Genomic DNA, 12,218 nt, shown 5'->3' on the forward strand with positions numbered 1-12,218 from the left:
TTTTATTTCATAAATACTGACCTTAAAAGGTCTCAAACTTCCTACATATATCACTAGAATTATGATTCTAGAAACATTCTTAATGAAAAAGTATATCAAGACAATGGTTGTACATCAAGAAGGAAAACTTAGGTAGAAAAAGAAAAATGATCTACAAGAGGTAATTTGGAGAACAGGGAAGGCTAAGCAAATGGGAATTAGGACAAAATGAGGGTTCCTTTTCGGTAACGGACATTTTCATCAGCTACGGTGAGCAGTTATAGGGATTTCAGAGTCTGAAATCTTCTTGAACTCTTGTATTTGAATATCCCCTAACCTGTAATTCTCTAACTTCTTATCCCACTTTAGTATCTCTTACAGTGTTTGTCACTAGCTCAAACTACTTTATATAGATTTTTGTCAATCTTCCCCGGTATAATGGTAAGCCCCACAGGGACTGTGATTTTGTCTGTCTCATTTCCTAAGGTATTTTCAGTGCCTCAACAGTACCTGTCACGTAGTAGGTGGTCAATAAATATTTGTTCATAGAATAAACAAAGAATGTAAATAAATATAAAGAGAAAGATGAATGAACTTAGTTCTATTCACATTGAATAACAAACATTACTCAATTCTTCAAATGATTGTCACTTATCTTCCTTCCGCCAGAAGGGTGTCTTTATATTTCATCGTCTTTAAGTCTGATTAACTTTGGTGATTATTGCAGTTTCATCTCTTTCTTCACTACTGCAGGGAGAAGTTGTAATAGAGTTTGCAAATGGTGACCTCTTTAAATGCATCCCAAACTCTGTTGTGCTCTGGGCATAATGCTATCAATTTAAAACTAAAGAATTTTTAAATGAGAGGGGAAAAGATTATCTTTACTACCTAAGTCCTATTTAAATTACTAAATTTTTAATTGAATTGGTATAAATCCAAACTAAGAACATGTTGGCAAAGAATTAATTTTAGCACTTATCCTGGAACTAACCTTACTTCTTATTCTTACTCCTGCCGTTTGCATTCGTGAGGGATCAGGGAAAATGCCTTTCTAATACCATGACTTCACTTTATCCATTGTTTTATTTTCAGCAGGTAGGTCTCAAGGTCACTGATCTCTCTTGGTGGGCAGTTATTTTTCTTGTGAGATAAATGCCAGTGAGGTTTATTTAAATATGCATTTATACAGCCCTCTAACTACTCCATTAAGCCCTGTTATAATCTCTTGTTTGCAAGGTATATAAACACGTACACATTATTTTTGCTTATTCACATATTAACCAGTACTGAAATTTTGATTAATGAAGTGATTTTGATTCCTACTTCCCTCAGAAGATCCCCCAAGTCAGAAATAAATGTATGATTTAAAAATTCCTCATTCAACTATACTTACAGGGATTAAACCTTGGAAATTGTTTTATACTTTCGGATCTGAAATCTCAGACTTGTACAAAGAGAGAAAAAAACTTACCGATAATTCTCCATATAACTACATAAAACAGCCATAATAATATTATTATATAGATACATGTTGTTCCCTGACTCTACATATTTAATAATGATTGCTTTTGAGAGGAGAGAGGAGATAAAGTAGAACAGGGGACTTTTACTTTTTATTGTAGATATTTATATATATTTATTTGGGCTTTTTTTAGATTTTTGAAGAATGAGCCCATACTGCTTTTATAATACTCTTTTTTAAAAGGAGGATATTGAATCATTATATAAAAACAGCACAAGTATCTAACTGTTGTAAATAAGTTTAAATAATTAGGCACAATTGAATTAGTTTCCAAAATATTGAAAACCCACAAACATGTTTTCAGCTGCTATCAGTTATCCTGAGAAACTTCATATAATGAGATGGTTCCAGAAGATTTAAAATATGCAATTCTTTTCCTGGTTTAAGTTTCATGTATTGACAGAAAGTGACATGATAGAAGGATTGCTTTAGGAATAAATATTTGTCTGAAGCAGGCAGTATAGAGAAAATATCAACTTATTTTCATTTTAACATGTATTCATTTTGGTTTAGGCTCAGGATTTTAAATCAGGTAATTGAGAGTCTATACTCATTGCCTGTACTTCTGATACCCCACTGGACAATTCTTCGTGGTCAATATATTACAAAAACAAGTTGGAATTTCTTAGACCGGAAGGTGGTGAACACTACTGGTAGTTTGGTTTACTACAGCCCGGGTTTACTAAAAAAAAAAAAACAGATTTATTTTTCCTTTTTTGATTAAAACACTAAAATATTAGATGAGATGAATGCCGTGGGTATAAATTGATATCAGCCAGGTCTTGACTGAGTTTTTCACAATATCCTTGTAGACACAACAAAAATGTGGGTTGGGTAATAGAGCGGCTAAGTGCCTCATTCCCACAGTGTGCTGATTGATGGATTGGTGCTGAGCTAGAAGGCGACTTCTGAAGGTATGCTGAAGGGCTTAGTCTTTGGACTTAGCGTCCTGAACATTTTTATCTGTGACAGATGATGGTTCAGAAAATCTGAAGGCATGAAACTTTGAGAAAAACATCATCCAACAAATACTCTCAAATATCTCAATGAGCTTGAAAGTCTAAAATTCTGTTTTGTTTTGGTGGAGCCATCTCTCTATCTCTTTCTCTCTCTCTCTCACACACACACACACACACACAACACGCATACACACACGCACACACAAGCAAGCAGGTTTAGAGAATGTTAGTTTAATAGTAATTCAGAAGACCCGCTCTTTTCGCCGACCAGCTGTATTGCATTCCTTTCCAGCATGCTAATAGGCCAGCAGTGATCTTGGTTTTAGTTTGTGAATTCAACCTGGGGACAAACTTCACTGAAATGTCAGGCTAGGAAAAGATTGCCTTCCAGTGAAAATCAGGCTGTGAAGGCTCAAAATACTTAATTAAAATGCTTCAACTAAATCTTGCATATTATGGCAAAATCAATTTATAATTACGAAAAAAATCAGATCAATTTCGACCCAATCAGTAAATTGTCAAGAGAGATTTTTGTTGTTGTTGCTATTGCAGCTGTTGATATCAGAGCATGTTGACAGGGTAAGAAATGGAGATCAGACTGAGAAAAACCAATTGAATACTAAGCTTTTAAAAGACAAAAGTATACATAATTAAAAATAATTCATCTGAGGGAACAGATAAAACATGTTCAGTATTATGTCAACTGTGGTTTGCAGATATGTTTTCTGCATTGTCCTTAACATCATTTGAGTCCACCCGAATTCAAATTCTGGCTCTGTCGCTCCGACTGTGTAAGCCTTGGGCACGTTGCTTAACCTCTCTATGCCTCAGTTTCCTCATCTGTATAATAGGGTGTAAAATAATACTATCACCTAGAGTTCTCAAAGAATTAAATGAGATGACATCTGTAAAAAACCTCCAGAACATTATCTGGCACATAACAAGTGCTTAAAAAAAAGTTAGCAGTTATTTGAGTTTCTATGTCACAGTCTCATCCTTCTCTTGTTCTTTACTTAAGAAAAAGATGTGCAGAGAACACAGCAAAGGAAACAGAGTTTTCTCCTGACTCCATAGCTGGATTATATACTTTTGTTCACATTTTTTTCTCCAGCCCCTGAAACACCTTATTGTATTATATCATAGGAATACCTGGCATATACTTCAGATCTATGTCAGGAACATTCTCTTATGTTGTCAAGGCCTGTTCCCTGATTTACCCAGCCACGACTGAATCTTCTCTCTAGTCATCACATATGTCCATATATCCCTCAGCTGATTTAAAATCTTCAAGAACCACATACTGTATCCTAAATATTTAAAAACTTCGTATTCTATCCAGAACCACACACACTATCTAAACTTCCCTGAGCCTAAGGGTCATTGGGGTGCTTATTAAAATTGATATGTCTGCACTTCTCCCCAGACCTACTAAAACTGAATTTTCATGAGTAAAATCTAAGTTGTCAGATTTTAGTATAAAATCTCAAGTAGATTAAAATCTTTACAATATGGAAAAATGTTACCTTTGGAGCTTGAATCCAGAATGCCAACACCAGGGATTCGAAAGTTTTGGGGCTATTGGTCCAGGAACTTCAGATTTTACCAAGTACCACAGGAGGAACATACTGGAAGAAACAGTACTTGCAAGTTGTGTTTCTACCAGTTTGATCCAGAAAGAAGATCCTTTTTCACATGATAGGTGACACAACACACAAATGGTCATGTTAGCAAGGGTAAAGAGCAGAGCTGTGTTCACAAAACGTCTTCTCTCACGTGACTCTTACTATATAATTTGCTACTTCCTATATGAGATTCAACATTAACGCAAATTCTTTAAGTGACCTCAGTGTACAGTAAGTTCTATACCTGTTGTGGTAAACTTTTATTTTATATGCCTCCTGGTGATTATTAATAAGAATCAACCCTTTATTCCAATTTAACCCAAAGTGACTTATGTTACTTTTTTCCCCTCTATATTTTATAAAGAGCTATTATATCTTTTTTTATCACCTTTCAAATGTGTTAATAATTAAATATACTTGAGAAGGGAGTATATAAAAAAATACCTAAATTTGGTCCTGAAATCGTAAAACTGAGGCATGTCGTGTTAGCATGCTTAATCTTTTTGTGCTTTTTATCTATTTACCACCCTAAAAGGCCTTATCTTCAATTCAGATTCCGAATTTACAGGGCTTGCAGTAGCTCTAAAAACATTTTTGCTGGAAATTATTTTCAAAAACTTTAACTGATACAAATAATGTTTGAAAGTATAGGTATAGCTTGATTTCCATAATAGGCATATTCCTGAGATATTGCAAGAAAACGCGGTACTATCTTCATATGTTAAGTGAATCGTCCTGTTATGTTCTTGGTAAGGAGTTGAATGAAGAGCAGAGACAGGAGTCAATTGCAGTGTGATCAAGAAAATCTATCTCGAGGGCTGGCCCTGTAGTGTAGTGGTTAAGTTCCGTGTGCTCCGCTTTGGAGGCCTTGATTTGTGGGTTCAGATCCCACCTTGCTGTTGTGGCGACCCACATATAGAATAGAGGATGTTAGCTCAGGGCTAGTCTCCCTCAGCAAAAAAAAAAAACAAACTATTTCTTTCAGAGACCATCATTTCAGAGACCATCAGTTAATAAAAACATGTTCTTGTCATTATTATTATGACCACCACTAACACCTTGAGTGCTTTTTGAATGCCAGGCACTGGGGAAAGGGATTTACAGGTATTGTCCATTCACTCATTGACTTATTCAACTGTTGTGAAACAGCTGTGTCCCAGGCACTGTAGTCACAAGACAGGCCATGTCCCTGCCCACACTGACTTTACATTCTACTGGTAGATAAGTAATATGTGAGTAAATATATAATATTTCAAGTATTGATAGATCTTATTATAAAGAAATCAAACATAGTAAGGGAGTCAGAGAGCAAGTCAGAGGTGCTATGTAGATCGAGTCCAGTGAAGGCTACTCTGAGGGGTAAGCAGAGACCTGAATGAAGCAAAGGAAAAAGCAATGCAAAGGCTTCTGACAAAATTGTTCTAAATGAGAAGCAAGGCAAGTGCAAAAGCTCGGAGGTACGAATAAGCTTTTCCCACTTAGAAAGTGTCGAAATGACCACTGGCCAGAACAAGGTGTGAGGGAGTAAGAATGGTAAGAGATGAGACGGGAGCCAGATCACCAAAGGCTTTATAGCACGTGGGAAGGAGTTCAGACAGCACAACCTGATGCTGTTATTGTCTGCATTTTATGCATGAGAAGCTGAGGCTTTTAGAGAATCGCTGAACTTTCCCAGGTTCGTTCATCTAGTAACTAACACAGAAACGTCTGAACCCTTTTTTGGTCTGACTCCAAATCCTGTGATGCTTCTAGTATATCAAATTGTCTTTCATTGGCTAGTCTGGTTACCTTTTAAAAAAAAAAAAAATCCTAAATTCAGTGGACCTTCTAATTAAATGTTCTCAAAAGTAAAAGGAAACCAGTTAGATACATGTTTGAAACTGGATTTTATATACAAAGGAGAGAGGGAAGCTGTGTATTTGCCATGTCATATAATATTAAATAGACAGGCAACATTTTGGTTTAGAATGGTAATATTTAATGCTTTTTGATGATTCAACATTTGAAACTCAGAATTAATGAAGAGAGCAAATCATTGAAGGCACACTGGTTGGAAAGCCATGAGGTACAAAAAAGAAAATGCGATATGCTCAAAATGAACTTCCTAACCAAACCATAAACCACTGCAGTAGTAACCTCTTAAAAAAAACTTTTCTAGAACAAATAGTGCACTGTTTATGTAAAATGGGATAGTGTTACCTTATATAATTACATATGTCTGCCTATTTAAAGAATAAGGGAATTTATATGTTTATACAGAGTCCAAAATACTTAGGTCTATAAATGAAATGATAATAAAGCAGTATTCTGAGGAAATGCTCTGTTATAACTTAAATGATAAGTTGGCAGTCTAACTGGTCATAATTACAGGGAAAAGTTATCCACTAAAAAGGCCATTAGAGAACATTTAGGATAAATTAAAAAATATTCCACTTTGAAGACAGAAAGTGGAATTCAGAGATTCTGAACTTTTATTCGGAGCTAAAATTACCTATAAATTTTAAATAATGAGCTACATCATTTACAAACATTCCTTTTTAAATGAATATTTATTTTTTCTCTTATGAAAGAAGACTTGAATAGCTCTATTTGCCATTTTTATGAGTGTCTCTTCAGTATAGTTATCAAGGTATTTTCTCTTTATTTTAAAATTAATGTCCAAAATGGAAGCTATAATTACAAAAACTACATTCTAAGGAAAAAATATATTTAAATTGAGTAATAGCTATGGCTCTCCATGGGTAGTTTTTATTTTTAAATTAAAGTGGAACAATAATTAAAAGATGTTAAAATAGATTTTGCTTATTTTTGCCCAGAAAAGAATTATTAGAGCTATTATTCAAATGCTGTCATCTCCTGTTGTAGTTCACATTTAATGAACAATAAGCATTCTTTTAAAAATCATGAATATATACTAAAACAATTTTTCTGGCATTGGGTTTTTATTATCTGGTTAGAATAACACGTGACTATAATTCCTCTCCATCTTAGGTGTAGTTTTTGTGAAGAGGTGATAAATGCCAAATCACAGGTAATTTAGATGAAGAGAATAGATAAATTCATAATAGTTCCATGATGACAACACTAACTGTTTGAAGTGAATTCTTGAACAGTAAGATTGGTCTTACTTTGATCCTATTTTTTCCCCAAGGAGCAAAGTGAAATATTTTTGATAGGAGAGAAATTTACAAAGACCTAGTATTTCTGCTATTCATAAGATGAACACCTTCCCTTTGATTCAGTTGCTTATCCATAAAACTAGAGACATGATATATACCTCAGCTGTTAATGTTTTAGGACAAGGACCTGTCTCATTCATCTTTGTGTCTTCAGCATATAACCAAGAACGTTACATACAGTAAGAGAATGAACAGGTTAATGAATAAAGAAATGAAAGAATGGATGAGATAATGTCACAATTATTTTAAAATGAAGAGTAGAGTACAAATTTTTATGTTGGGAAGTATTAGCTCTAGCCTTAATGGTGTAATGTTATGTATATAACTTAGCATCATTTAGTTTCTTTAGCTATAATATCAGCCTTGTAGATCAGTAGTAATAATTTTTTTAAAGTACGAACTAACTTTTCACCCAAACTACCCAGATTTTAGGTGATACACGGCAAAAGAAGTGTAATGTTCTCCCAAGTTATTTGCAAGCTGTGAACTATTGCTGACTTGTAAGTGACGAGTGACTCTAGGGCCTTTAAAAACAACCATTCTTATTGAGAATTGGGTGATGTTTTCCTAGCTACCCTACATTAATGTCTCTCATCTATAAACTGATTGTCTCTAACACAATATCTGATATAGGATAATATATTACTGTTTGTTCTTTTGAATTGCTTTTGTTTGTTATTAATTTTTGCCTTTAACTGGAATCTCTAGAAAGGCATGAATTGTTCAAAATTTTTTATAACCTTGAAAACTCCTAACATAATACTATTACATTGAATCAAGGATAATTTTTCTTCTGCAGAATTTTGTTTGTTTGTTTCTTACTCTGAAGAGTAGGTACTACATGGCTAGTATTTGGAGATGCTAAAAGGAATAATCATAAAATTCCCTGAAAGTCTCTAAGATTCTAAATGGATGTCCCTACTGTTTTTATTCTCGAGTTCCTCATTTGGGATACTAACCATTAAATTCGAAATTAATACAGACATGCATAGTACCAACATTAGGAACTGCAGACTGCTGATGATTTTATGAACAAGAGCTATAGAATATGTGTTCCCTGCAATATGATACTATCCTTCCATAGATAAGCTTTAGAGTCTTTACTAATTACAAATGTGAATAATCATTCTATAATTAAGACTCTATTATATCCAAACTATTAGGAAGATTTCATTATCTAAGAGTTTGTTTTCTATTTTGTTAGCTGTAAAGCATTTTTGGTTTTGAAAACAGACAACCTTGTTTCATTGGGACATGATTTCTTGCTATCATATACATACACAGCCTACTAAATAAAAAGCAATTGTACATTTACTAGCAACATAAAACCGTCTATAGCTGAAAAAAATGATACATCAATTATTTAAAATTCATTAACTTAGAATTACGTGCCTTTACCCAAGTGAATGAATTTCTCTGTATATTTTTTGACAGGAAGAAGCACTGCATGGGTTTCGAGTGAGTGATTACTTTGAATACATGGAAATTTTGGAACAAAACTACCGACCAGTGCTGCTGAGAGACATGCAGAACATTAGAGTGCAAAACACATAGATCATGGAGCGCACAGTTTAATTTTATGTCATATTTATTTTTAAAGGAAACAATGATTGATTATTTTCCATCTGTGTCCATAACCACATATGCTTTGTGAATACACATATTGTAAGCCAATACTGAGAGTTTTTGAACATAATATATTCAAGTAGGTATTAGCTCAATTGATCATGTGAAGCGAATTCATTTTTATGTTTGTTATTTTGTAAGGTTGTTTTAGAGTTAGATTTAACTTACTTATATGTTTAACTTTCTTAATGTTTAACAGCTAGTCCCAACCTACATCGCCCCCTTCACCAGGTGATTAAAATGTTTTTTCCAATGAGTTTGGAAAGAAGCAGCAATTTTGTAAATAATTGTTTGACTAGCCAGAGAGAGTCTTTAGAGACAAGGAAGAGACAACTGTTTTCTTCATTTTTTTATGTCTACATGTGTAAAGGAAAATAGACAGAACCACAACTGGTTATTTTACATGTGGAGAACAAATGACATTTATCATGACAAGTGGTAGGAAAACTATGTCCTCAGACATAATTGTTTTTCTAAGAATTGCTTTTGATACCTATATAAATTTATAATTTTTCATGTGAAATGTAGTGTCTACATGGTTCATTTAAAAGATAGATTGGTTATTTCATCCTGATGAGCATTTGACTCTCATTTGTTATACATTTGCTTTAGCGATCAATTTGATTTGTAGTGAACTTGGAAACATTAAGGAGATTTCTAAATTATTTTAAATGACTAACACTATTTTATTTTGTTTAAATAGAAGTCTTTGCTTCAATGAGATTAATACAGTATGTGAGGATCTATTTTCATATATCATAACTGTGACATTTAGTATATGAAAGACAAAATGCAAACATATTAAATTGTTAATTGTTCAGTCAGCAACTTCAGCAAGTCTTTTAAATTATAGGTAGAGGTCCTTTTGTACTCATTGCTTATACTGAAACATAAATCAGCCATTAAAACCATCCTGAAGCATTTTTCCTTTTCAACCAGAAATGGCTCATCCACAAACTCATTTTTCCTTTTAGTATGATGAAACAACTGGTACCATGCAGTTTTCAATTTTGTGATATTTAGGCTAGTGCAATATCAACCTTCAGAATCAGGTTTTATGCTGTTAATGCGAACAATAGCTTCTCAGTAATGGTGTTGCTAAAGGGCATTGAAAAAGTTGAGAAAAGAAAATTGAGCAAATTAATTTGACATATTGCTCACTGTAGCTCTGGCTGATGTGGTTAAATAAGGGAGTCCTAGGTGACACAAAACACCAAGCTTTGTCTACTTTCAAACTTAATTTTGAAAAGCTGTTCCACAGAACCTTGTAATACATGTTTATGGTTCCATTTATTCCCATTCTGTTCCTGAGTTATTGTTATTGGTCCTAAGAAACTTGCAGCTTTATTTCTTTTTAAAAGCTCTTACACGGTAATTGGAAATACAAATGGAGAAGGGACTATAACTTAATTGTATAATATTCATTGGTGATTTGGATTGGAAACTGAAGTCAGATCTAGATACTAACAATTACATTTTGGAAAAGTGACTTCAGCTGGAGCCAGGCAGCTTTCATTTTCATTTGATAAATGTCCTATGAACAATGACCTAGCAATTTGTTTGGTGAAATAAAATGTAAAATATGGTAGTTCGTGTAGCTACCATTGTGAATTTTTGTACCAATTTTTAAGAATACTCTTTAGAATAGAAATAAATTCAGCACAGTCTTGCCTTCCCATTTTGTTTTTAATTATTTAAAGTATAAGTCCTCAAGACAGACTTTATTTCTGATCTGTGAATGGATACTTTGTACATTTTACAGGATTCATTATAATAAACTATATTTTATGATACAATGTAAACAAATTTGTTAAAAACTTAAGTGCTCGTAAATAAATCTTCAAATATCTGTTTTCAAAACTTCATCTTTGTAGTTGTGCCTCCTCGTGATATATAAGCATCTAAAGAATCTGTGGAGGTAAAGCAAGTCTCAGAAATGCATCTGAACTTCCTAACAGGATTCTACCTAAATGTATGATTATTAAATTATGGTGTGCTCTAGTTTGATTTTTCAATTCCAGGATGTGAAAGAAACTTCTTTGGTCACTCATTAAACAGACATGTTTCGAGGGTTACACGTATAATGAAATATTTAATATTCAGGATAGGATAAATGAGATACAGCACCTCCACTCAAAGAGTCCACAGTCTTGATGGGGAGATGAATAATTTTAAAACTGTGAAAATGCAGTTATAAAGATAACAAGTGAGAATTGACCTCTGGGTTTGATGACCTTGGTAAGAGCAGTCTTGATGGAGTAGTGCGGGCAGAAGTTTGGTTGGAGTGGGTTTAAATGACACTGAGAGGAGAGATTTTGGAAACTGCCGTTTCTAGGAGTATTGTTGTACAGGAAAGAAGAGGCATGGGATCAAAAGCGTTTAAAATGGGAAAATGAGGGGCCAGCCTGGTGGCGTAGTGGTTAAGTTCACACACTCTGCTTCAGCGGCCTGGGGTTCACGGGTTCAGATCTCGAGCATGGACCTATGTACCACTCATCAAGCCATGCTATGATGGCGTCCCACATACAAAAATACAGGAAGATTGGCAACAAATGTTAGCCCAGGGCAAATCTTCCTCACCAAAAAAAAAAAAAAAACAGATGAGAAAATGAACCTAAAACTAAAATTTTCAAGGATTAGTCTAGAAAGAAAGAAGAGGAAATCTGAGATGCAAAAATAAATAGAAATCTAAGACAATGGTACACATTGTTATTTTAACATAATATCTATTTGTAAATTTAAAAAATATCTAATTTTTGAAGCCTTTGGTAAGGCAAACATTTCTTACTGCAAAATCACAAATCAGAAAAGAAAAAATTTATAATTTTTATAGACTTCTTCAAAATTTAAAAGGGAGAAAAAAACCTCTTTAAGACAGTCTCAAATAATGGATAAGTCACAGACTAGGAGAATACATTTACAAAGCATATCTGGCAAAAGACCTTATATTCACATTATAAAAAGATTTTTAACCACTCAATAATAAGAAAACAAACTAATAATAAAATAGGCAAAATATTTGAACAAACACTTCACCAAAGAAGATACACAGATGACAACTCAGCACAAAAGAACATGCTCATCATCATTAGTTATTAGGGAAATGCAAATTAAAACCACAGGAGATACACACTCACTGAAATATCTATAACTAAAATACACAAAACAAAAATACCTGGTTGCGAAATCTAGCAAGGAGGCAGAGCAACTGGAACTCATACGTTTCTTGTAGAAATGGAAAGTGCAACAGCAATTTTGGAAGTTTGGCTTGTTTTTTTAATTAAGTTAAACACACACTTAACCACGTGACTCAGCAATACCCCTTCTAGGT

General features: G+C 33.6%; 1 protein-coding gene across 1 annotated transcript in view; it reads left to right on the forward strand.

Moving 5' to 3' along the window:
* Nucleotides 1-10,668, forward strand: part of TBC1D32 (TBC1 domain family member 32) — a 202,994-nt gene extending 192,326 nt beyond the window's left edge. The window contains exon 34 of the mRNA XM_058566374.1: nucleotides 8,696-10,668. Within this exon, the coding sequence (XP_058422357.1) occupies nucleotides 8,696-8,815 (120 nt within the window). The 3' untranslated portion in view covers nucleotides 8,816-10,668. The remainder of the gene's footprint in view (nucleotides 1-8,695) is intronic.
* Nucleotides 10,669-12,218: the final 1,550 nt, after the last annotated feature.

This window comes from Diceros bicornis, chromosome 23 (assembly GCF_020826845.1).
Source record: "Diceros bicornis minor isolate mBicDic1 chromosome 23, mDicBic1.mat.cur, whole genome shotgun sequence".
Taxonomy (NCBI): domain Eukaryota; kingdom Metazoa; phylum Chordata; class Mammalia; order Perissodactyla; family Rhinocerotidae; genus Diceros; species Diceros bicornis.